The sequence below is a fragment of the Sphaerodactylus townsendi genome, linkage group LG02 (genome assembly GCF_021028975.2).
Source record: "Sphaerodactylus townsendi isolate TG3544 linkage group LG02, MPM_Stown_v2.3, whole genome shotgun sequence".
Lineage (NCBI taxonomy): Eukaryota > Metazoa > Chordata > Lepidosauria > Squamata > Sphaerodactylidae > Sphaerodactylus > Sphaerodactylus townsendi.
The window spans coordinates 178443862-178471035 of record NC_059426.1 but is presented as its reverse complement, the minus strand read 5'-3'; the positions used below and the strand labels follow the sequence as shown (position 1 = coordinate 178471035).

Below are 27174 nucleotides of genomic sequence, written 5' to 3'. Positions count from 1 at the left end.
ACGTCGGAATGGCACCTCTTGGGTTTGTGGGGGTTGTCCCCCATCTAGCATGAATACTGGGTCTTCCCCTACTCCCCCTTTTCCAGAAGCAGTGGTATTTTTTCTAACACCTGTGGACCCTGCCGTTCCCCCCCCCTCCCATTTCCTCCCCCCTTTCTTAGGGGACCATGAGTAGGACGCCATCGGTAATTCTGATATTAAGATGCTGCATTTTAATTGGGGGTTGATCTTAACATATAGAGCCATATTTAATGATTATCTATAACTTGTTTTTATTGTGCTCTATCTATTTGTTTGTTCACCGTCCTGAGCCCTCTGGGGGAGGGCGGTTTATAAATACAATTAATAATAATAATAATAATAATAATAATAATAATAATAATAATAATAATAATAATAATAATAATAATAATAATAATAAAGGTCCGGTGCCTTTGGGCTGCTTTTTGGTCTTGGGATTACTGACCTGGCCAGCAGACGGCTGCTTTTTGGTGCGACCCTTGCAGTGTGGTCTTGGGCACACAATCCAGCTTCCTAAAAATGGTCACTTCCATTAAAAAAAACCTCACAACATTTATTCTTTGGGTTTCAGAAAGATGCTGGACATGGGCCAAGGCTGGACCAGGAATTTAGGAATCGGTCTTGGAGTGCCGATGAACTCCTTTCTGAGTAAACACGCCGAGTGTTTCACTGTCAGAGCCGGGCACTGACCCCCTCCAGATCCGGCCGTGTTTCCTCCCTCGAGAGGCCGAACGTTTCTTTTGGAATTGGGGCTCATTCTTAGTTCTGGTGGGCCTCGCTCTGGGGGGCCCTCGCTCGGTGGCCTTGGGCATCTGGGAGTCTCGATTCCCCATCTGCGCATTAATGAAATGCAGAAGGTGTTTGTGAGGATGAATGACTTGGTGCGTTGCGCAAAGCTTTGGCTGTTACATAAATGCAGCTAATAATAAAGCCGGCTTGGCTCTATTCCCGGCTACCACCCCCTGTGATGTTTATGGGCTTCTCACAGTCGTGTCCGTCCTTGCAGCCTGCGAGGGTGTTCTCTGCCGAAAGGCGCAGAGCTTCTCACTCGGTCATGTCATCTTTGTTGGTAAACCTGCCGCAGCCACGCCCCTTCCTTTTCAAGTGGGCCGCCTGGGGATTCCCCGTTATTGGAGAGGGCCCCTTCTGACAGAATCATAGAATTGGAAGAATCATAGAGTTGGAAGAGACCCCCAAGGGCCATCCAGTCCAACCCCCTGCCAAGCAGGAACACACACAGAGTAATTGATTCAAGGGACAGAAAAAGAGATTCCAGCTAAACATTAGGAAGGAGCAGCAGTGGCGTAGGAGGTTAAGAGCTTGTGTATCTAATCTGGAGGAACCGGGTTTGATTCCCAGCTCTGCCGCCTGAGCTGTGGAGGCTTATCTGGGGAATTCAGATTAGCCTGTGCACCCCCACACACGCCAGCTGGGTGACCTTGGGCTAGTCACAGCTTCTCGGAGCTCTCTCAGCCCCACCCACCTCACAGGGTGTTTGTTGTGAGGGGGGAAGGGCAAGGAGATTGTCAGCCCCTTTGAGTCTCCTGCAGGAGGGAAGGGGGGATATAAATCCAAACTCTTCTTCTTCTTCTTCAAGAAATTTCTGTCTGTCGGGGCTGTCCGACAGTGGGATTCACTGCCTAGGAGAGTGGTGGAGTCTCCTTCTTTGGAGGTTTTTAAACAGAGGCTGGATTAACATATGTCGGGAGTGCTTTGATTGTATGTTCTTTCATGGCAGGGGGTTGGACTGGATGGCCCTTCTGGTCTCTTCCAACTCTATGATTTGTTCTGTGTAGCTTTGAGAGAAAGGGGTTAAAGGGAGAATAGCTATGCTGTAGGGTGACAGGGTGTCCAACGTGAGTGTTTTGGGGTTGACCAACTCACTATGGAGAAGGATGGAAAGAAGATCTTTGATCCGTTCCCCTTTTTTTTTAAAGCTGTTCACGTGACTTTATTTTTCTGGTTTTGGCTGCCGAGGAGCAACTTAAGCAATCCTAAGCACGTTTACTCAAGAGAAAGCTGACTGAACCTCAGAGGATTGGGCAGAGTTCATGTTTTTCATTTCTTCTTTTTGCAGTTAGAGCGAAGGAATGCGCACAAGGCCAAAATGACGTGCTTTGCATTTTTCGAAAGTGGTGATAAATATTTAGACTGCATTCTTAAACCCGGCTGAACTCCGCCGGTCTTCCTTCTAAGTAAATGTGCATGGGATTGGACTTATATTTTTGGGGCAGGAATGCGAGGCAGTCTGAATTAGCCTGTTATGGAAATTTCTGCCAACAAATCGTGAGAATCCAGCAGAGACGTAGGAAAGTCAGCTCTGCAGAACAAGGTCTTAAAATCTTTCTGCCCTTTCCATGCCCATTGTTGGCGCATGCATGCTCATTACCCTGTTTCCCCGAAAATAAGACCTACCCCAAAAATAAGCCCTAGCGTGATTTTTTGGGATTTTTGGAGGATGTTTGAAATATCTTTTCCTTTTTTCCTCCTGTAAATTCTTTCAAAATATCTTCAATAAAGTGTACTTTTAAAAAAGGAGAAATATAAGCCCTACTCCAAAAGTAAGCCCTAGTTACAGATTCCCCGGTGCTTTCCCCGGTGCAGCTGATCTGGTCACATGGGGGGGGCGCAAAATTGGGAAAAAATAAAAAATAATTGTAATATACACAAGCCACTGTGCAGCACACGTGCGTCACGTGATTTTTTGGTCTGTATTTGAAAAAATAAGACATCCCCGGAAAATAAGCCCTAACGCTTCTTTTGGAGCAAAAATTAATATAAGATCCTGTCTTATTTTCAAGGAAACACGGTACTTGGTACCTGCAAGGTCAAGCGTTGATTTAGAGGTCGGAATGTGCCGTGACTCCTCAAACTCCACTGTCTGAGGTTTCACATCAGCTCTGCTGCGGTGTTTTCTAGTGGACCCTCTTCCCCATTTTAACTGCACAGTGTGTTGTGTAATAAATGAACAGCCACCAAATTATTTATTTATTTATTTATTATTGCAATTTTTATACCGCCCTATCCCCGAGGGGCTCCAGGCGGTGTACAACAGAATTAATACAAACAAGTTAGGGGCAAACCATACAAATAAAACAAATATTTATGGTATTAAATGGTAACAAATATACAAATATTTATGGTATTAAAAGATAAGACATGTTGACATTATACAACACTATACATAGATTTTATGCATTTCTGAGTTTCTAAACTTTTTCTGTGTCGTCCACCGGCCTTTGCATGTTGTCTGCACCCTCCACAAAACTCTTTCCCTAATTCCCATTTAATTTCTTATGCTGACCTGTGATATAGCAAATCTGCGATGGGGGAAGTTGTGTTGTGGAAGGGATAATAGTCACATGAAGAGTGTTGTGGGTTTTCTTTAGAGCAAATAGCTGGGTTTCTTAGTATTGTTATAAGAAAGCACTCTTAATCACATTTTTGCCTGGTCATTGTAAGTTCATGTTTGGTTACTGTACTATGTGTTTATTTTATTTGAATATATGTCAGTGGTGCCGAACCTTTTCAAGACCGAGTGCCCAAACTGCAACCCAAAACCCACTTATTTATCACAAAGTGCCAACGCGGCAATTTCACCTGAAAATTTTAGTTTAGAAAAAAAAGGTTGGCTCTGTGGTGTGCGTTACTCGGGAGTAAGCTTAGTGGTAGTCGGTGGCTTTGCTTTGAAGCAGCCGTGCAGCTCTTCCAACGGGTGAATCACGACCCTAAGAGGGTTTAGAATAGAATAGAATAGAATAGAATAGAATAGAATCTTTATTGGCCAAGTGTGATTGGACACACAAGGAATTTGTCTCCGGTGCATATGCTCTCAGTGTACATAAAAGAAAATACATTTGTCAAGAATCATAAGGTACAGCACTTAATGATTGTCATATAGGTCTAGTAAGCAATCAGGAAACAATCAATAGTAATAAAAACATAAAATGTAAAATCATAAAATAAAATGAAATGTCAGCACAGGCTATAGTCATACAGTCATAATTGGGAGGAGATGGGTAATAGGAATGATGAAAAAAGTAGTGCAGTAATTATATACTCAGAAGCAAACCCCATTGCCAGCAACCGAGCTTACTCCCAGGTAAAGGATCGCGCTTTAGTTCTTTGCATGAAAATCAGTGGGGTTTAACAGCACTTGACAGGGTTACCTACACTGCTTCCCCAAAACTAGGTCTTAGGTTTAATGCTAATAATTGAGCCCAGCGGCCCAGGCCAGCCTAGATGTGTGTTTGTGGAAGGTGGGGGTAACTCTGTTTGTGCGTGCCCACAGAGAGGGCTCTGAGTGCCACCTCTGGCATCCGTGCCATAGGTTCGCCACCACTGATATATGCCATTAATGGTTCTTGACTTGACTACTTCAACTACTACTGCTGATTCTGCTTTTCCTAAAAGCTCCACTGGGGAATTAGGATCACAGGAAGAAGCTCTCCTAACCATCCAAGAAGCTCATTTGGTGGGCACATAAGAAAGGGTCTTTTTGGTGGTGGCCCCATCATTATTGAACAATCTCCCAAGGGAGGCACACTGGATCCCAAAATTTCCAGTCTTTCTGAGGCACCTGGTTCTATTTAGGACAGCATCTGACTGATTCAGTTTTTGTTTACCGTCAGTTCTAATTGGAGATTTTAAACTGTGTTGTTTTGGCTAGACTACTGTAACGCACTCTGCATGGGTCTGCCCTTGAAAACAACTTAAATTCCTGCTGATACAGAATGACAGATTGTCATGCCCTTATATAAAGCCGTGGTGCGACCGCACTTGGAGTACTGTGTCCAGTTCTGGTCGCCACATCTCAAAAAAGATATCGAAGAGATAGAAAAAGTGCAGAGAAGGGCAACGAGGATGATTGAGGGACTGGAGCACCTTCCTTATGAGGAGAGGCTGCAGCATTTGGGACTCTTTAGTTTGGAGAGGAGGCGGCTGAGGGGGGATATGATTGAAGTCTATAAAATTATGCATGGGGTAGAAAATGTCGACAGAGAGAAATTTTTCTCTCTTTCTCACAATACTAGAACCAGGGGGCATCCATTGAAAATGCTGGGGGGAAGAATTAGGACTAATAAAAGGAAACACTTCTTCACGCAACGTGTGACTGGTGTTTGGAGTATGCTGCCACAGGAGGTGGTGATGGCCACTAACCTGGATAGCTTTAAAAGGGGCTTGGACAGATTGATGGAGGAGAAGTCGATCTATTCTATGGCTACCAATCTTGATCCTCTTTGATCTGAGATTGCAAATGCCTTAACAGACCAGGTGATCGGGAGCAACAGCCGCAAAAGGCCCTTGCTTTCACCTGCATGTGAGCTCCCAAAGGCACCTGGTGGGTCACTGCGAGTAGCAGAGAGCTGGACTAGATGGACTCTGGTCTGATCCAGCTGGCTTGTCCTTATGTTCTTATGTTCTTATGCTGTTGCTCATTTAGCAATGGGCATTATAGATTACGAATACAGGCATTTTCCTCTCTACATGATTTAAATTTACATTTATGAACTGTATATTTTGAAGCTTCTGAAATCCCAGATATCTCTGAAATCCCAGATATCTCTGGGATTCTGTTTGTAAGCAGGATAGCATATGTGTCCACATGTTTAATTTTATTGTGAATATTCGACAGGCATTTTTCTCAGTTTTGTTGTAAAAATATAGCCCAAGGTCACCCAGGCAAATAGGGTCGAGAAAAAGCCCTCTGTCCCGAAGGTTCACTACAAGACGTAGCTTTCGGGACATCACAAGGGATTTTAGGACTCTGGGAAGGAAGCTGAAGGATCTGGATGCACAGGGGGACATTTCATCTCTTCTCCTAGTTGAAGAACATGGCCCAGGGAGGGAAATAATAGTGGAGTTGAACCACTGGCTCTACAGGTGGTGCCACCAGGAATATTTTGGCGTCTTGAACCATGGTCTGTGGTTTCATGAAGATGGACTACCGGCAAGAGATGGGTTGCACCTCACACCTGTAGGTAGGAACATTCTTGCTAGGGGGCTGACCAACTTGATCCGGAGGGCTTTAAACTGAGTTATGTGGGGAAGGGAGACAGTATTTGTTCTGTTCCCCAAGCAAACTAAAAATCAGGTGCCTCGCCCTTGGCCAGAACAGAGTGTAAAACCCACAAACAAATAAGCAACAGATTAAAAAAAAGGTTTAATAGTATTGAAAGTTTAGGACTCTGACTCCTCCCATGAAGTCTAACTAAGAAAGAATACTTGCGATGCTGGAAACGCTTGGAGATAGTTTGAAGAACTTGCAGGCACCAACTCTTTCCTTAACAGCTTCTAAGGAAGTCTGCACTGCTTTGCCGCTTCTGAGATCTCCCAGTTCTGTGGACCTCTAACACCTTAAACGTTTGAGAAATTGCTGTCTCCAGCCTACCCCAGACACCGGAACAAACTAAACAAATTGTAAAGCAGGAAGAAGAAGAAGAGTTTGGATTTATATCCCCCCTCTCTCTCCTGCAGGAGACTCAAAGGGGCTGACAATCTCCTTGCCCTCCACCCCTCACAACAAACACCCTGTGAGGTGGGTGGGGCTGAGAGAGCTCCGAGAAGCTGTGACTAGCCCAAGGTCACCCAGCTGACCTGTGTGGGAGTGTACAGGCTAATCTGAATTTCCCAGATAAGCCTCCACAGCTCAGGCAGCAGAGCTGGGAATCAAACCCGTTTCCTCCAGATTAGATACACACCTCCTACGCCACTGCTGCTCCTAATAAGGAACTGCTAACTAATAAGAACGTTATAGTGCTCTTGCCTCTACAGGGCTTCTTAAAGGGACAGGGTCTAACTAATGTTCCCTGACACAGAATACTGTAAAAAGGGCAACTAAACCCATTCTAACTAAAGGTACAACTGAGGCTTAAGCAGTGGCGCAGCAGAGGAGCAGCAGTGGCGTAGGAGGTTAAGAGCTTGTGTATCTAATCTGGAGGAACCGGGTTTGATTCCCAGCTCTGCTGCCTGAGCTGTGGAGGCTTCTCTGGGGAATTCAGATTAGCCTGTGCACTCCCACACACGCCAGCTGGGTGACCTTGGGCTAGTCACAGCTTCTCGGAGCTCTCTCAGCCCCACCTACCTCACAGGGTGTTTGTTGTGAGGGTGGGAAGGGCAAGGAGATTGTCAGCACCTTTGAGTCTCCTACAGGAGAGAAAGGGGGGATAGAAATCCAAACTACTACTACTACTACTACTACTACTACTACTACTACTACTACTACTACTACTACTTCTTCTTCCTGTTCCTCTTCCCTTGAGCTAGACACTTCCTCTTCTTCTTCTTCTTCTTCTTCTTCTTCTTCTTCTTCTTCTTCTTCTTCTTCTTCTTCTTCTTCTTCTTCTTCTTCTTCTTCTTCTTCTTCTTCTTCTTCTTCTTCTTCTTCTTCTTCTTCAATATAGAAAATAGCAAGGGTGTCTCTATGGGCATGACAGTATTCTTGAGGGCAGGAGTTCATCAAGCGCTAGAGATAATAATCTGAAGGTTTTAGAGAGAACTGAGCAAATAGTTCAAGAACCCAACGGTGGGAGGGAAAAAACCTTTAACAAGGATCCTGGGGAATGCACCATGGCCTGGCACGTCTTTACACTAATGCACAGAGCATGAGGGAAAAAAACCCAGGTGGACTTGAACTCTTAACAAGGCAAAGCAAATATGCTTTTCTCTGCTGCGTTACAGTGCTGTGCTGATGCCAAATACATTTTCAATTGACTTTTCATTTTGCGGCAATGGATTGATTGAGTTTTTCACCTCTCAACAAGCAACATTTTCTGGCCGATTTTTGACCACTTCATCTACTTTTACGAGTTGCTTGGGGCGAAACGTAGGATTTGCCTAAAACGCACGCGCAGATGAACAACTTCTTCCTCCAGAATTTGCACCACCCTGAATGTGATTGTTTTAGCATTTCTGGACGCCGTTTGCTCTTAGCTCAAGAAGAAAAACCTGTCTGGGGAGTATGTGAATCTTATAGAAGTTCAGGAATTCGGTTCCTGTTTTTCTCTATCGTCTTACGAATGTGGCTCGAGGCACAGCCTCCTGGACCCCAGATTGGCATAACCCAGGAAATGTTTCTCTAATCTGCCTTGGAGATGGTCAGCCCCCAAACCCACTTTGTTTCCCCACTCTGCCGCCTGAGCTGTGGAGGCTTATCTGGGGAATTCAGATTAGCCTGCACACTCCCACACACGCCAGCTGGGTGACCTTGGGCTAGTCACAGTTCTTCTGAGCTCTCTCAGCCCCACCTTCCTTGCAGGGTGTTTGTTGTGAGGGGGGAAGGGCAAGGAGATTGTCAGCCCCTTTGAGTCTCCTGCAGGAGAGAAAGGGGGGATATAAATCCAAACTCCTCCTCCTCCTCCTCTTCCTCTTCTTCCTCTTCTTCCTCTTCTTCCTCTTCTTCTTCTTCTTCCCCCCCTTCCAAATGCCAGTTGTGGGGTGTGTGCTGTGTTTGAAGTGCCTTCAAGTTGAACCGATGACTTTCACAATATGGTGTCATTAACAGCTTTGCTCAGGTCCTGCAAACCAAAAGTCATGACTTCCTTGATTGGGTCGATCCATCTCATCTTGAATCTTCCTCTTTTCCTGCTCCCTCTAACTTTTCTGAGCTTCATTGTCTTTTCGAGTGACTCTGGTCCCTCTTGTAATGTGCACAAGGAAGGGAAACAGAACTTAACCCTATAGCACATGTATGTATATATATTTAACACAATTAAATAAAACATAAAGACAGAGGGAGGAAGGTTTATAAGTGAGGGTGCATAACACAAATTATTCACTCTGACCTTGCATGCTAAAATATTTGGGCTAGGGATAGCATCAATCCGGAAAATGATTCTTGGTGGTCCTCATGTATTCCAGTGCTGAAGGGAGATTATCTAGTTTGCGATTGGGCCCTACTTCTTGCATGTGTTGTAAAGCTTGGTCAGCAAACTCTGTATTTTGTATTTTGAATAAATTCACTTTATAGTGTGTATTTTAACAATTTGTCCCACTGAGGAAGGCCTGTTGGCCAAAACGTGTCTGGTTTTAATTATTTCTTTTTTACCGTGTTTCCCCGAAAATAAGACAGTGCCTTATATTAATTTTTGCTCCCAAATATTCCAAAAGGGAAAGGAGATTGTAAGCCCCTTTGAGTCTCCTTGCAGGAGAGAAAGGGGGAATATTAATTCAAACTCTTCTTCTTTTTTCCTGCGAGGTCCTTTTTGGACCTTCTCCCAGTAGGCTGAATGGCAGTTATGAGACAGATCTTTTTAGTGGCTCCAGCCTGTAAAGTCTCTGTTCAGGCGTTGTTTTCTGGCCCCGCTACTGACTTGGAGCCTGTCACGGCAGTCTCTCCTCCCAATCGAGGCTGGGTGAGTGCACAGAATCCACAATCGCCTGGGGCCGCTTTCACAAATGAAAAACGCTCTGAAAGCTACAAAAGGCTTGCTGAGTTGCTCCCCCCCCCCTCCGCTTTCCCCCTCCCGGCAGCCAGAGCTGATTTAGATCTGCTTGATTGTGTGTGGGCACCGAGTCCCCAGTACAAAAGGGAATGATGCCAGGAGGCGGCAGCTCACTACAGACGGCTCCCGCGGCCCCCAATGCTCGGCTGCACCTTTGATTTTGCAGCACAGAAGCGCCCGTCTCCGGCTGCAGTACTGAAGCAGCTTGGTGTGGTGGGGAGCAGGATGGCCTGACAAGATTGTGGCAGGAAACCCCGAAAGAAGAAGAAGGAGAAGGAGAAGGAGGAGAAGGAGAAGAAGAAGAGGAGGAGAAGAGGATAAGAAGAGAAGAAGAAGAAGAGGAGGAGAAGAAGAGAAGAAGAGAAGGAGAAGAAGAAGAAGAGTAAGAGGAGCAGTAGTTTGGATTTATATCCCCCCTTTCTCTCCTGTAGGAGACTCAAAGGGGCTGACAATCTCCTTGCCCTTCCCCCCTCACAACAAACACCCTGTGAGGTGGGTGGGGCTGAGAGAGCTCCGAGAAGCTGTGACTAGCCCAAGGTCACCCAGCTGGCGTGTGTGGAAGTGCCCAGGCTAATCTGAATTCCCCAGATAAGCCTCCTCAACTCAAGTGGCAGAGCTGGGAATCGAACCCGGTTCCTCCAGAACAGAGTGCACCTGCTCTTAGCCACTGCTCTTAGCCATTATGCCACTGCTGCTCCCTTCCCTGGTCCATGGAAATCAAGCAAGCCTCCCTTCCCTGGTCCATGGAAGGGTCATCAGAGCAGAAGCACAAAGCTTGCAAGTTGAGAGTATGAGCGAGTAACTATAATTCCCATCAGCCCCTGCCAGCATGGCCAATTTATTTAATTCGATTTGTATGCCACCCTCCTCACAAGGGCTCAGAGCGACTTACATTAGTTGCACTCTAATCTGGAGAACCAGGTTTGATTCCACACTCTGCCACTTGAGCTGTGGAGGCTTATCTGGTGAACAGATTAGCTTGTGCAGCCCGACACATGCCAGCTCAGTGACCTGGAGCTAGTTCAGGGGTCTGCAACCTGTGGCTCTCCAGATGTTCATGGACTACAATTCCCATCAGCCCCTGCCAGCACAGCCAATTTATTTAATTCGATTTGTATGCCACCCTCCCCACAAGGGCTCAGAGCGACTTACATTAGTTGCACTCTAATCTGGAGAACCAGGTTTGATTCCACACTCTGCCACTTGAGCTGTGGAGGCTTATCTGGTGAACAGATTAGCTTGTGCAGCCCGACACATGCCAGCTCAGTGACCTTGAGCTAGTTCAGGGGTCTGCAACCTGTGGCTCTCCAGATGTTCATGGACTACAATTCCCATCATCCCCTGCCAGCACGGCCAATTTATTTAATTCGATTTGTATGCCACCCTCCCCACAAGGGCTCAGAGCGACTTACATTAGTAAATAACATATAATTTTTTAAATAAACAATTAAATAATTGAAAAAGTTATAATACTTAACACCAATCTAAAATAGTTAAGATACATTTAAATTACAATCAACCAAAAGCTTAATTCCAAATCAGAGTTTAAAAACAAACAAAACCTGGCAACACATGCCATTCAAGCCAATGGGGATTAAGAATTCAGGCCGGCAACAAGAGCAATTTAGAATGAAATAATTTCCATTTCCAGTTTCCAGTTTGTCAGGCCTCAGCCAAAAGCCTAGCGGAACAGCTCCGTTTTGCAGGCCCTACGAAATCAGCGGCAGCAGAGAAGTCTCCTTGGCTCATTCCTCCCCACCAGTGTGCAGTTTTGTGGGGTAGTTCTGTTTAACAATAAGACAGCCAAGTCCTCCAACAGGCCAGAATATGCCCCCTCCCGTGAACCACGTTCGCCCCCTAAAACCATGGTTCCAATTGGCCGTGCTGGCAGGGGCTGATGGGAATTGTAGTCCATAACATCCGGAGTGCCAAAGGTTCACCACCACTGCCCTAAAACATACCCCAGAATCCTTTGCCCTGCTTAAACGTCCTGTAGCCATTCTTCAAAAGGCAAGCCCTGTGCCTAAAGAATTCCTCGGCAGTCGAAACCGTAGCGTGTGGCAGTCTCAAGGTGAAGCAGATCTGTCATCTGCCATTCTTTTCTGTTTTCGAGTCTCTTTTTTTTGGTCCATTTTTGAAAAAATCATTTTCCCCTTTTAACACTTCGAAAGGACTGGACGTACCCTGCTTTGGCACAGATGTCCCGTGCTTCCTGCTGCGGAGGAAGGGAAGCAGCTGCCTTCCTGCATTTGGGGGAGTCTCTGTGGCCTTTCGCCCCCTTGGGCTGTCAAGGGGTCAGCTGGAAGCCTGACTGGATCGAAGAATGTGGCCGGAGGTGAAGGGAAGCGGGCAAGGCCTCGCCGCAGCCCTGTTTTTCAACAGCTGGCTGTAAGAGCAGCGATAAAGCAGCGGGGCTGTAAACTCCTGTCGGAAGTGTTTATAATATAATGCTAAATGTGAGCATTACTTTACACCCAGGATGGGCCAGGGTGCATTTGCTTACGTCCACTGTAAGGAGGATGTCCAAGACAGCAATCCAGGCTTAGAAATATTTGAAGTGGGGGACCAGAGCAGAATTTTGGGACAGGTAAATCATAGGGAATCATTTTCTCTCTTTCTCACAATACTAGAACCAGGGGGCATCCATTGAAAATGCTGGGGGGAAGAATTAGGACTAATAAAAGGAAACACTTCTTCACGCAACATGTGATTGGTGTTTGGAATATGCTGCCACAGGAGGTGGTGATGGCCACTCACCTGGAGAGCTTTAAAAAGGGCTTGGACAGATTTATGGAGGAGAAGTCGATCTATGGCTACCAATCTTGATCCTCCTTGATCTCAGATTGCAAATGCCTTAGCAGACCAGGTGCTCGGGAGCAGCAGCCGCAGCAGAAGGCCATTGCTTTCACATCCTGCAGGTGAGCTCCCAAAGGCACCTGGTGGGCCACTGTGAGTAGCAGAGAGCTGGACTAGATGGACTCTGGTCTGATCCAGCTGGCATGTTGCTTATGTTCTTAGGGATATGCTCAGCCCTCATCAGATTGCGAAGGTCGGAAGATATTGCTGCATCTGTTTCAGCGTACAGTGTAATGCTTTATTGTTTGTTTGTTTATTTGTTTATTCAATTTATATCCTGCCCTATCCCCATAGGGCTCAGGGCGGGTCACAGCATAAAATCATTATATAATCTCTACGACATTTACAATATAAATAACAATACGATTTAAAATAATAAACTTTCAGGACAACCGGATACTAAAAACAGACGGCAGAAGATAATAGAGATGGAAATCCTCTCCACCAACACCCCCCCAAAAAACCATGGTGAAAACCCTACTTCAGCGGTGGCGAACCTATGGCACGGGTGCCAGAGGTGGCACTCAGAGCTGTTTCGGTGGGCACGCGTGCACAGAGTTCATCATGGGGTGTGTGTGGAAAATTACCCCCCCCCCCCACAAACACCTAGCGTGGCCTGGGCATGACCCTTTACCTGGGAGTAAGCTCGGTTGCTGGCAATGGGGCTTACTTCTGAATAAACCCTCCTATGGTCGTGATTCACCCATTGAAAGCATTGCACGGTTGCTTCACCAAGCTTGCTCCTGAGTAACATGTGCCTCGGAGCCAACTGTTTTTTCTAAACGAAAACCTCAGTATTCAGGTTAAATTGCCATGTTGGCACTTTGCGATAAATAAGTGGGTTTGGGGTTGCAATTCGGGCACTCGGTCTCGAAAAGGTTCGCCATCACTCCCCTACTTCATGTGGGAATGACCTTCTTTTCCTGCCCTGATCCAGGCCAGCCTGATCTCGTTAGATCTTGGAAGCTGTATTTGGATGGGAGACCTCCAAGAAAAGTCCGGAGCCACTGGAATCCTGTGTCCCTATTTAGCCCTACGGACCAACGCTTCATTGGTCTCTGAAGTGCTACTGGATTCGAATCTAGCTTCTTCACTGCAGGCCAACACTGCTACCCTCTGAAATTCTCACTACAAAAGGCACATTTTCACCCCTAAGAATTTCTCCCCTGGTCTAATCAAGCCAACTGCATCTTGGTGTTGTATCTTTGTATCCTGACCTCATTCTCTGCCACACTCCTCTTACCTTCTGGCTGGGTTTTCAGGGCTCAGGGAGCTCCATTCCTGCTTGTATCTGATGAAGGGAGTTTTGATGCTTAAAGCTTGTACCTCTCCAGCATGGTGTAGTGGTTAAGAGCAGGTGGATTCTAATCTGGAGAACCGGGTTTGATTCCCCACTCCTCCACCTGAGTGGCAGAGGCTTATCTGGTGAACCAGATGTGTTTCCACACTCCTACATTCCTGCTGGGAGACCTTGGGCTAGTCACAGTTCTCTCAGGACTCTCTCAGCCCCACTTGCCTCACAAGTAGTGAATCCCCACTGCCACTGAGCTCAACATTGTTTTGTCTCAGTTCCCCCCCCCCCTCAGAACTGTGACATCCTTGTTGCAGTTATGAACTACCTCAACCGTTCAACCAATCACAAGCCACTTTTGTGGCATGCGCAGAACGGGAGAGTCGTGGCGGGCAGAAAGCGCATGTAACTGTAAACTGTAAAAACTGTAAAAAAAAAACAAGAACGCTCCCGTTTACCGCCATAACACAAGCGCCAATCACGATCGAGGAGCAAAACAGGCACCAAGATGATCCTGCCCACTTCGCTCGGTTCCAGGGGGCCAACTCAGTTGCTGTGGGGACAGCCTGGAATCACCCTCCACTGAAGGGAACCGAGTCGACCTTAGCTCCCTTCTGTAGTGGGGAAAGCCCCAAGGTGTCTGTTGTGAAGAGAGGAAGGGAAAGGAGCTTATAGGCCACCTTGAGTCTCCTTCCAGGAAAGAAAGGTGGGGTATACATCCAAACTCCTCCTCCTCCTTCTTCCTCTTCCTCCTCCTCCAAAATCTTGTTAGTCTCTAAGATGCTTCTGGGCTTATATCTAACTGTTCTACTCCAGGCCAACGTGACTACCCTCTGAAGTTATTTTGCAGACGTTTCAGTGGTCTCCTGTGTCGCCATGCACAGCTTCATTCTGAATAGATGCAGCATAAGAACATAAGAACTAGCCTGCTGGATCAGACCAGAGTCCATCTAGTCCAGCACTCTGCTACTCGCAGTGGCCCACCAGGTGCCTTTGGGAGCTCACGTGCAGGATGTGAAAGCAATGGCCTTCTGCTGCTGCTGCTGCTCCTGAGCACCTGGTCTGCTCAGGCATTTGCAATCTCAGATCAAGGAGGATCAAGATTGGTAGCCATAGATCGACTTCTCCTCCATAAATCTGTCCAAGCCCCTTTTAAAGCTATCCAGGTTAGTGGCCATCACACCACCTCCTGTGGCAGCATATTCCAAACACCAATCACACGTTGCGTGAAGAAGTGTTTCCTTTTATTAGTCCTAATTCTTCCCCCCAGCATTTTCAATGGATGCCCCCTGGTTCTAGTATTGTGAGAAAGAGAGAAGCATTTCTCTCTGTCAACATTTTCTACCCCATGCATCATTTTATAGACTTCAATCATATCCCCCCTCAGACGTCTCCTCTCCAAACTAAAGCATGACAGTCCACGGAGGGCCTTGGGTGGCAGACCGTCAGTGGGCGTCTGCTGTTTAGCAGCCTCCATTGCATGCCTCCCACGCAACTTTTCAAAACGTGGCTGGAGTCAAAGTTGAGTTTGGCATTTGCTGCCGTTTGCTCTTTCAAGCATCTTCTGCCATTTAATAAACGGAGAAGTTCGTGTTTCCTCCTCCTGTTCTTGTCGAGGCCTGGCGGGCGATCTCCAGACCCTCCTCGGACAATGGATGGTCTGTGAGTCGCAGCTTTTAAGCTGTTCTGCAGGGGTGGCTTCAAAATCAGGAACCCCTGTGATGATGCATGCAGGTCCAGTGGTGGGATCCAAAACTTTTAGTAACAGGTTCCCATGGTGGTGGGATTCAAACACTGGCGTAGCGCCAATGGGGTGGGCGGGGCACGACGGGGGCGTGGCCGGGCATTCCGGGGGCGGAGCATTCATAATTTCTCTGTTACTGTAAAAAACTCTTACTGTAAAAAAAGTTCCTAATTTCCAGCTGGTATCTTTCTGTCCATAATTTAAATTCATTCTAGCAAGTCCTATCGTCGACTGCCAACAGAAACAACTACTTCTCCTCTAATTAACTGCCTGTCAAATACTTAATACTTTCAAACACTTCATTTTGTTTCTAGAAATCAAAAGGAGGAGACTTTCCTTAAACAAGGAACTTTACCATATTTCTAAAACAGGTTTTTAAAACGGCCCAACAGGGAGAATTATCCCGTTTTCTACCTTCGCTAACCAGTCACATAGGAAACAACAGGACTTTATGATTTTTGGACCTAATGGGATTTCTAACGGAAAAGCAGACCCAATTAGTAACCCCCTCTCGGCACACACAAATAATTAGCAACCCCCTCTCAGGAACTGGTGAGAACCTGCTGGATCCTACCTCTGTGCAGGTCTCTAGTTTCATTGTGATGATAACATCAGAAGAGCCCTGCTGGATGAAATTGGTGGTCCATCTATTCCAGCACCACGTCTCACACAGCAGCCAATCGATAACAGGGCATAGAGGCTGAGACCTTCCCCTTGCATTGCCTCCTGGCCCTGAGACTCATTGCCTCTGAACGCGTTGGCTTCCCTTTACGCCTAGTAGCCGCAGGTAGACCTGTTCTCCATCATGTGTTTAAATCCTGCTCTTCTTCTTTGCTTTTCTAGGCCAGAAACGTGCACACGGGAGAGCTGGCTGCAGTAAAAATCATCAAGTTAGAACCAGGTAAGTATTCTTTTGTTTTCATTCTGCTTCCAGATTGAAGTGTGTTTGGGGACCTTGTGGGCATAGGGCAGATATTTAGAATCATAGAATTATAGAGTTGGAAGAGACCCCCAAGGGCCATCTAGTCCAACCCCCTTCCACCCAATCAGACCTCACAAGGGGTCTGTCTACTTTAACAGGAGATTATGGGAATTGAACCTGGAGATGCTCTTCCACTGAGCACGGCCCCTCCCCAGGTTCGGATCCCCAGGGAAGTTTTCTGGTAACCTTGAGACCCTGACAATCTTTTGGTTTAGCCTACTTCGCAAGGTTGTTGTGAGGAGAAAAGAGAAGGAAGAGGATGTGAATCTCTTTGGGTCCCTATTGTGGAGAAAGGCAGGGTATAAGTGAGCTAAATAAATTGGGGAGGATATGTGCGTGTGTGTGCGTGCAGAAGCATTAATGAATCTGTCCCTACAGAATAATTCACTTTCAATCCACTATCAATGCACTTTGCAACTGGATTTTACTGTGCGGAATAGCAAAATCCACGTGCAAACAGTTGTGAAAGTGGATTGAAAGTGCATTATTCTGCATGTGTGGAAGGGGCTTAAGCCAGAACTAGGTTTTTACTCCAAATAAGCATAAGCATTTTATTGTCATTGTGCACGCACAACGAAAATTTACAGCAGCCTTCCTCGATGCACACAATTTCAGACTCATACCCCATCCTCACTTTCCCCTTCCTCCCCCCATCCCTACACAGCCCCAAACACATCAGCACGAAGCCCCGGAGTTCAGCATAGCCACAGCTCTAGAGTAGAAGCTGTCTCTAAGCCTCTTTGTCCTAGTTTTGATAGACCTGTATCCTCTGCCGGATGGTCACAGTTCAAAAAGAGAGTGTGCTGGATGAGACGGGTCTCTCAGAATATTTGAGCTGAACGTTGAATTTCCTTGCCCCCCTCTTAGATATTCTGAGTTTATTTGCAGTCACTTGGTTTTATGGAGGAACACTTTATGATGTTTCCATGATAACGGGAGGAAATAACTCAGGGGTCGGGGAATATCTTTGTCTGCCTCCTGATGACCCCCCCAGCCTCCTAAACTGACTTTGCCGTCTGGTATTTGAGATTCTTGTTCTGCTTTTGTTTGGCTTTCCTGCCATGGCTGCAGTTTACGGGTTTCGCTGAGCTGCCTGACTCGCCGCTCCGCTCACTGTGGCTTAGCTGGGGAGCTTGTTGTGACTGTTGGCCTTGGGGATATGCAAAGCAGCTGGACAGGGAGAAGAGGGCCCCCGCAGCACCCTTGAATAATCTCTGCTTCTCGCTCGTTGGTTTTGCATCTTTGGCAGCGTCTTGCGGCTTCTAGCCTCTGCTGTGTATTTCCTTTGAGAGAGGAAGCCCTGTGCATTCACGATAAAGCTGGAACACAACGAGATGTTGTTTCATTCATTTATTACAACGTTTATACCCCGCCTTAACTCGTGGTTCAAGGTGGCTTACGAGAATCCCCAGTTAAAAACAAAAACAAAACAGCAAACCCCAAATCTCTCTCCCTGTATCGTCCCCTGTTTTGTTTAGGGTTATAATCTGCCCCTTCCACTGTTCTGAGGGGTAACAAAAGCACATTCCATCCTACTCCCATCCATAAGGGGAAGGGGGGCATAGAAACTAAATAAAATAAATAATAGATAGGCTTTCATTAACGCTGTGCATTCATGATAAAGCTGGAACACAACGAGATGTTGTTTCATTCATTTATTAAAACGTTTACATCCCACCTTAACTCGTGGTTCAAGGTGGCTTACAAGAATAGTTCAAACATCCCCAGCTAAAACCAAAAATAAAACAGCAAACACCAAATCTCTCTCCCTGTATTGTCCCCTGTATTGTCCCCACATCTCAAAAAGGATATTGAAGAGATAGAAAAAGTGCAGAGAAGGACAACGAGGACGATTGAGGGACTGGAGCACCTTCCTTATGAGGAGAGGCTGCAGCGTTTGGGACTCTTTAGTTTGGAGAGGAGACGTCTGAGGGGGAATATGATCGAAGTCTATAAAATGATGCCTGGGGTAGAAAATGTTGACAGAGAACTTTTTCTCTCTTTCTCACAATACTAGAACCAGGGGGCATCCATTGAAAATGCTGGGGGGAAGAATTAGGACTAATAAAAGGAAACACTTCTTCACACAACGTGTGATTGGTGTTTGGAACATGCTGCCACAGGAGGTGGTGATGGCCACTCACCTGGATAGCTTTAAAAGGGGCTTGGACAGATTTATGGAGGAGAAGTCGATTTATGGCTCCCAATCTTGATCCTCTTTGATCTGAGATTGCAAATGCCTTAACAGTTCAGGTTGCTTTCGGGAGCAGCAGCACTTGAAAGGAGCCATTGCTTTCACCTCCTGCATGTGAGCTCCCAAAGGCACCTGGTGGGCCACTGCGAGTAGCAGAGAGCTGGACTAGATGGACTCTGGTCTGATCCAGCTGGCTTGTTCTTATGTTCTTATGTTTTCTTTAGGGTTATAATCTGCCCCTTCCACTGTTCTGAGGGGTAACAAAAGCATATTCCATCCTACTCCTATCCATAAGGGGAAGGGGGCATAGAAACTAAGTAAAATAAATAATAGATAGGCTTTCCCCATTGCTTCCTGGCTGGCTTCGAGGAGAGCCAGAGCTTTTACGGCCCTGGCTTTGGCCTGGTGGGATGAGCTACCGATCAACGTCAGGGCCCTGCGGGAGTTATGGCAATTCCGCAGGGCCTGTAAGACATGGCTGTTCCACTAGGCCTTTTCCGACTAACCAGCAGGATCTTTTTTGGCCTTTGGGGGTGGAGGGAGGAAAGGAGAAACACATATTACAGTGTCATGCCTCTGAAGATGTCAGTTGTAGATGTGGGCGAAACGTTAGGATCAAAAATTACTAGATCACAGCCCCGCAACCTGGAAAACCCTCGCACCCAGCACGTTTGTCTTTTTAGAGGAGGAGGAGGAGGAGTTTGGATTTATCTCCCCCCTTTCTCTCCTGCAGGAGACTCAAAGGGGCTTGCAAACTCCTTGCCCTTCCCCCCTCACGACAAACACCCTGTGAGGTGGGTGGGGCTGAGAGAGCTCCGAGAAGCTGTGACTAGCCCAAGGTCACCCAGTTGGCGTTTGTGGGAGTGCACAGGCTAATCTGAATTCCCCAGATAAGCCTCCACAGCTCAGGCAGCAGAGCGGGGAATCAAACCCGGTTCCTCCAGATTAGAATGCACCTGCTCTTAACCACTGCTGCTCTGGACCTACTGTTGTTTTATTGAAGTCGCCTGAGAGGTGCTGGATCTAGCCAAGTAATGCCCAGTTCTTGAAGGGTCCAAGTGGGGCCTCCCGCCCACGGCCATTTGTTTCCTGTCACTGGTACCTTTCCTCCCATTGTGGGGTAGGGTAGCTCTGCATCAATTTCAGGCTAGGAGCCTGCTCCCAGGGTTGCTTGAACCAAACAAACGGTCCCACAAAGAGGCTCCTCTGGGGCCAGGCAGCTGCAGTTTCCTCCTCTTCAGGGCATCTGTGTGTTTTGCTGAATGCGAGGCAGCTCTGCCTCTGCCAGGGATCCTCAACAGCATCAGAAGCACGGAGCAGCCCGAGCGTGGAAGCCAACTTCCTTGTATGGCCTAAACACAGGAGCCGGCAGCCCGGCAGCCGTTCTCTGAAGGGCTCTGGTTTCCAAGGCTGGTTCTCCATCTAGGGCACAGGTGTCAAACTCGCGGCCCTCCAGATGTTGTGGACTACAGTTCCCATCAGCCCCTGCCAGCATCATGCTGGCAGGGGCTGATGGGAATTGTCGTCCATAACATCTGGAGGAGCAGAAGACTATTCCTACCTGTCCTAGGAGCAGTGGTGGCGAACCCTATGGCAATGGCCTAGAATGTGTTCATGGACTACAATTCCCATCCCAGCCCCCTGCCAGCATGGGCAATTGACCATGCCTGGCAAGGGGGCTGATTGAAACCAACAGTCCACTCGAACATCTGGAAGTGCCATCAGGAGTTCCTACCATGAGCCAGTCTAGGAAGGGAGTGAGAGAAAATTAAGCAAAAATCTGGCCTCAGAAGGTGGAGAAGAAGAAGAAGACGAGGAGGAGGAGTTTGGATTTATATCCCCCCTTTCTCTCCGGAAGGAGACTCAAAGGGGCTTATAGTCTCCTTTCCCTCCCCCCCCCCCACAACAAACACCCTGTGAGATAAGTAGGGCTGAGAGAGGTCTGAAGGACTGTGACTAGCTCAAGGTGACCGAGCTGGCTTGTGTTGCAGTGCACAAGCTAATCTAGTTCCCCAGATAAGCCTCCACAGCTCAAGTGACAGAATGGGAAATCAAACCCGGTCCTCCAGATTAGAGTGCACCTGCTTCTCTTAACCACTACACCGTTCCCCAGTTTTTAGATCTGGATTTGTCCATAATGTCAATTTAGCATGTGAAAATGGGTCAGTTGATATTCTTGTGATGTTATGTGCTGCTATTTTCTAGCTGTAGAAATTGCAGAAGGAATGGCATAAATTGCCCTCCAGATGTTATGGACTACAGTTCCCATCATGCTGACAGGAGATGATGGGAACTGTAGTCCATAACACCTGGAGGGGCGTGAGTTTGACACCTGTGCAAGGTAGACCCTAATGCCTTCTACTTAGAGAGGAATACCAGAGAAGAAACCCCAAGATGGCTACTCCAACTGCAAGGAACAATTCCGATAATTAGTGCAAGTTAACATGTGTGCCTGATGGTATAAACTAAGATCAGGGGAAGTAAATCCTCCTTCATTGAGTGGACGATGGATCTAAAGAAATCCGAGACAATAAGGAACCCCACATGAACCCCATGTATATAAAATCAATAAACTCTTATTATTTTGATTTATTCTCTGCCCTTTACAACAGCCTCCGCTATTTCAATCCTGCATACATACATTTCCACAAAAGGAAAAAAATCAAGATCATCATAACCGTTTAAGTGGGATCATAGTGGAACAAAGTAGCCGAACAAAATAGCCTCTGTAGTTGACGCAAGACTGCGCAGCTATAGAGCCAAAATACATCATTAATCGCCACATTATCAGTTTGTTTGGACAAAAATGTGCTTGGAAGTTACTAACACTTTTATGAGCTCCCATTGTAAACAGCTCGTTTGGGGTTCTGCACTTCTTCAGAAAATGCGTGTGAAGATTTGTGTCTTTGTCCCAGTCGTTGCTTCTTGTGAAATCGTCTGCATTCTTTTTCTAAACATTTTGGAAGTTAAATGCAAAATTGCAACTCTGAGGTTTTGCCGGGACAATCCTCGTGCCTGCCCTTGCTCCCAGGCTGCGGGGTCTTCTGGCCATGAAGCCCACAGAACACGAGGGCTAGAAAATTTTGCTTTAAGTGAAAGCTGGAACACTCAGTGTTTCAGCTTTCACTTAAAGCAGAAGTTTCTAGCCCTCATGTTCCAAACAGGACATAGCCGGAGAGAAAGGCCAAACTATCAGAAACGAAGAGACTAGTAACGAGCGTTCCTCTTTCATTCCTGTTTTCAAGGCTTGGATGAGTTTGTAGCCTCTGACGACAGAAATCTGTTGAAAGAAGCCATTGTGCAGCTTGCGCAGTTTGTGTGTGCTATTAGTCGCGACTGATGGGTTTGCCCGCCTCTGGAAAAAGATGCTTGGCAAAAGATGTTTGTTGATTGTCAAAAAAGCCTTGGGCCAGGGGCTGCCCCTTGTGATCCTGGCCCCAGTCAGTGGCAAGCTGGATTTGGCCTTTTTCGCTTTGTTTTCCCTCCGTGCCTTTAAGGGCCAGTTTGGGAGTCAGGGCCCTAGAACAATTATGACATGTGCCATCCTAGCCAGATTAACGCTGCCAACCTCTTGGTGCGGCTTGGAGATCTCCCACTATCCCAGCTGATCTCCAGACAATAGATCGTAGAATCATAGAGTTGGAAGAGACCCCCAGGGGCCATCCAGTCCAACCCCCTGCCATGCAGGAACACACAACCAAAGCACTCCTGACAGATGTTCATCCAGTCTCTGTTTAAAAACTTCCAAAGAAGGAGACTCCACCACCCTCCAAGGTAGTGCATTCCACTGTCGAACAGCCCTGACAATCAGAAAGTTTTTCCTGATGTTGAGGTGGAATCTCTTTTCCTTCACCTTTATGCCATTACTCCAAGGAATGCTGTCAATTCCCCTAGAAAAAACTGCTGTTCTCAAGGGAAGACTTCATGGTATTGTATCCTGCCGATTTCCCTCCCATTAAGAACATAAGAACAAGCCAGCTGGATCAGACCAGAGTCCATCTAATCCAGCTCTCTGCTACTCGCAGTGGCCCACCAGGTGCCTTTGGGAGCTCACAGGCAGGATGTGAAAGCAATGGCCTTCTGCTGCTGCTGCTGCTCCTGAGCACCTGGTCTGCTAAGGCATTTGCAACCTCAGATCAAGGAGGATCAAGATTGGTAGCCATAAATCGACTTCTCCTCCATAAATCTGTCCAAGCCCCTTTTAAAGCTCTCCAGGTGAGTGGCCACCACCCCCTCCTGTGGCAGCATATTCCAAACACCAATCACACGTTGCGTGAAGAAGTGTTTCCTTTTATTAGTCCTAATTCTTCCCCCCAGCATTTTCAGTGAATGCCCCCTGGTTCTAGTATTGTGAGAAAGAGAGAAAAATGTCTCTCTGTCAACATTTTCTATCCCATGCATAATTTTATAGACTTCAATCATATCCCCAATCATAATTTTATAGACTTCAATCATATTTATAGGCTTCAATCATTTCCAAACTCCTGTCCCAAGTGTCACTCCCAAAATCTCCAGGCATTCCCAACCTAAAGCTGACAGCCCAACCAGGATGCTGTTTTTCGGGGTTCCACTTACGAATTGTTGTTCTTATCCTGGTGTTTCACTTCAGGTTGTTGACATAATCTCAGAGAATCAAGAGTCTAAGAATCGACTTCTCAAAACTGCTGTGTTGAGCGTGGTGTAGTGGTTAAGAGCAGGTGCACTCTACTCTGGAGCACTGGGTTTGATTCCCCACTCTGCAACTTGAGCTGCAGAGGCTTATCTGGGGAGCCAGATTAGCTTGTGCACTCCAACACATCCCAGCTGGGCGACCTTGGGCTAGTCACAGTTCTTCGGAGCTCTCTCAGCCCCCCCCCCCCCCCAACCTCACAGGGTGTTTGTTGGGGGAGCGGGGAAGGGAAAGGAGATTGTCAGCCCCTTTGAGTCTCCTTCAGGAGAGAAAGGCGGGATATAAATCCAAACTCCTCTTCTTCTTGAGAGGGGAACCTGGTGCTAGCCCAGAGGTGGAGGGGCTGCTTAAGAACATAATAACATAAGAACAAGCCAGCTGGATCAGACCAGAGTCCATCTAGTCCAGCACTCTGCTACTCGCAGTGGCCCACCAGGTGCCGTTGGGAGCTCACATACAGGATGTGAAAGCAATGGCCTTCTGCGGCTGTTGCTCCCGAGCACCTGGACTGTTAAGGCATTTGCAATCTCAGATCAAAGAGGATCAAGATTGGTAGCCATAGATCGACTTCTCCTCCATAAATCTGTCCAAGCCCCTTTTAAAGCTATCCAGGTTAGTGGCCATCACCACCTCCTGTGGCAGCATATTCCAAACACCAATCACACGTTGCGTAGAAGAAGTGTTTCCTTTTATTAGTCCTAATTCTTCCCCCCAGCATTTTCAATGGATGCCCCCTGGTTCTAGTATTGTGAGAAAGAGAGAAAAAATTCTCTCTGTCCACATTTTCTACCCCATGCATAATTGTATAGACTTCAATCCTATCCCCCCTCAGCCGTCTCCTCTCCAAACTAAAGAGTCCCAAATGCTGCAGCCTCTCCTCATAGGGAAGGTGCTCCAGTCCCTCAATCATCCTCGTTGTCCTTCTCTGCACTTTTTCTATCTCTTCGATATCCTTTTTGAGATGTGGTGAGATGTGCTTGGCCTGGCTTGGCGTGGGAAATACCAGGCGGCCCGTCTGGGCTGTGACTGCAGAGGCAGGATGGGGCAGGAGCACCCTCTCACCCCCTCCCCTCCCTCCCCTCCCCATTTTCCCACTCTGCCTAGAAGCATATCTTATTTAAAATGCTTTTTAGGCCTCAGATTCTCGGCCAAGGAAGGCCTGAGGTGTCTTCCAGGACTGTTCTGCGTTTTATTGAGTTCCAATAGCAATAAAATCCACCGCTTGCAGCCGTCTTAAAATATTGCTCAGCATTAAAAGCCAAGGAGGATGGAGGCAGGGTGCATGTGTGCGTGCGTGCGTGTGTGCCCAAGATCCTTTCAGGCCGACGAGCAAGAACCACAGCAGAGAGCCAGCAAGAGACAGTGATTACGAGCAGGTGGACTGTAATCCGGAGGACCAGGTTCGATTCCCCACCCCTCCACGTGAGTGGGAGACTTTTATCTGGGGAACCAGGTTTGATTGCTCACTCCAATTGACCATGCCAGCAGGAGGAAGAAGAGAAGAAGAGTTTGGATTTATATCCCCCCTTTCTCTTCTGCAGGAGACTCAAAGGGGCTTACAATCTCCTTGCCCTTCCCCCCTCACAACAAACACCCTGTGATGTAGGTGGGGCTGAGAGAGCTCCGAGAAGCTGTGACTAGCCCCAGGTCACCCAGCTGGCGTGTGTGGGAGTGCACGGGCTACGGGCTACTCTGAATTCCCCTGATAAGCCTCCACAGCTCAGGCGGCAGAGCTGGGAATCAAACCCGGTTCCTCCAGATTAGATACACGAGCTCTTAACCTCCTACGCCACTTCTGCTCTTGATGGGAATTATAGTCCATGAACATCTGAAGCGCCAGAGTTAGACACCCCTGGTCTAGATCAAGGGAAGTAATTTTACCACTCTACTCTGCATTGGTCAGACCTCACCTGAAGTACCGTGTTGAGTTCTGGGCACCGCAATTTATTGTCAAACTGGAACGTGTCCAGAGGAGGGCAACTGGAATGGTCAAAGGTCTGGAATCCATGCCCTACGAGGAGAGACTTAGGGAGTTGGGGACGTTTAGTCTGGAGAAGCAAAGGTTAAGGGGGGACATGATAGCCATATTTAAATATTTGAAGGGATGCCATGTTGAAGAGGGAGGGAGCTCTGGCGCCGGCCTGGTGGAACCCCCTCCTCCAGCTGTCTGGGCCCTGCGGGACCTTGGGGATTTCCGCAGGGCCTGTAAGACTGGCCGCTGAGGGTGCCCTTGCTCTCTCCTCTTTACCCCCATGGGCCCTAATACCATCAGGACCCATTATTTCGCATTAGGAGGGTTTCGTAAGGGCCCGGCCGATGTTTTAAGATACTACTGTTTTAATTATATGTATGTTTTTAGCTGATGTTTTATCTGTACACCGCCCTGAGACCCATCGGGGATAGGGCGGTATACTAAATTTAATTAATAATAATAATAATAATAATAATAATAATAATAATAATAATAATAATAATAATAATAATAATAATAATAATAATAAACAACTTGTTTTCTGCTGCCTCAGAGACTAGGACACGGAGTAATGGATTCAAGGTGCAGGAAAAGAGAAAATATTAGGAAGAACTTCCTGGCCATCAGGGCTGTTCGGCAGTGGAATTCACTGCCTCGGAGAGTGGTGGAGTCTCCTCCTTTGGAGGTTTTTAAAGAGAGGCTGGATGGCCATCTGTCAGGGGTGCTTTGATGGTGTGTTCCTGCATGGCAAGGGGTTGGACTGGATGGCCCTTGTGGTCTCTTCCAACTCTATGATTCTATGATCTATCGCCCGCTTTCCTCACTAATACACAAGATGGATATAAAATACAATAAAAATTAATTCTATCAAAGAGTAGATATCCTTGAACAAACAGTGCAGCTGGGCTAGGACTGACGTATTGGAATATAATGCAAGCAAATGAGGAAACTGTCTAAGGCAACACAACTGTTTAAAGTTAGACATATCACTCCTGAGGACAGGGTTACACTGCGACTGCTACACAGCGGGGCTGGTGTGTACAATAAACATCACATGGCACATGGGTGGAGATTTCATGACTTTGAGCGTCTTGCCTCGCAGGGTTGCTGGGAGCATGGGTCATATCATCACATTGGTAAACATGCAAACTTCAACTCCAAGAGCAATTTAGAGACCAAGAAGATTTTCGGGTTATGAGCCTTTGAAAGTCAAAACTCCCTGTGTCAAACACAAATATTGGTCAAATACGAATACATAGCAATGTTGGTTTAATCATCTTTTTCCTGCCCTTCTAGGAGATGACTTTTCGTTGATACAGCAAGAAATCTACATGGTTAAGGAATGCAAACACTGTAACATTGTGGCTTACTTCGGAAGCTATCTCAGGTGAGGCAGCTGTTGACTCGACGTACCTTATTTTCTGTGCCAGCTTCCTGGAGCGATCAGAGTCTCTGCGCAGATTTCCCCCAAAGCGAGACTCTTCCCAGAGGCGCTTTATTTAATGGCTCTGCTGCTTCATGTGGCTGCCCAACCTTGAATACTGGTAGCAAATGAATTTTGTTGTTGTTGAAGGCTTTCATGGCCAGAATCACTAGTGTGTTGTGGGTTTTCGAGTGCGAGTAGCCCGCGTTCCAGTAGCATTTTTCTCCAAAAATGCTGCGGTTAGACAGCTATCAGCCATACAACTCGAGGAAAACCCACAACACCTAATGTTCCCTGTCAATGCCCTGTCACGCATTGACAGCAAGGACCTTTTCCTCACTAAACTCAAGGCAGCGTGTTTTCCATTTCTCTGAAATTCTTTATTTTATTGGCCAGATCTTTGGGAATAGTGCTCGACCCTTGCTGACCTCTCTCTCCCAAGTGTTCATTTGCTGGAGATCTGGTATCCAGAGGACTGTCGTTTCCTTAGATGTCCTAATGTTCTGCAGTTGGCACACCAAACCAGTCAGCCCACAGAAACATAGACACCCACTGAGAGAGATGCGTTTGCAGGCTTGC

At 47.0% G+C, this 27174-nt stretch overlaps 1 protein-coding gene across 1 annotated transcript in view; it reads left to right on the top strand.

The window, feature by feature from the left end:
- LOC125427112 (mitogen-activated protein kinase kinase kinase kinase 5) overlaps window positions 1-27174 on the top strand; it is a 62275-nt gene that overhangs the window by 10602 nt on the left and 24499 nt on the right. Inside the window, exons 2-3 of the mRNA XM_048486183.1 lie at window positions 16199-16256; window positions 26469-26559. Of these exons, the coding sequence (XP_048342140.1) occupies window positions 16199-16256; window positions 26469-26559 (149 nt within the window). The remainder of the gene's footprint in view (window positions 1-16198; window positions 16257-26468; window positions 26560-27174) is intronic.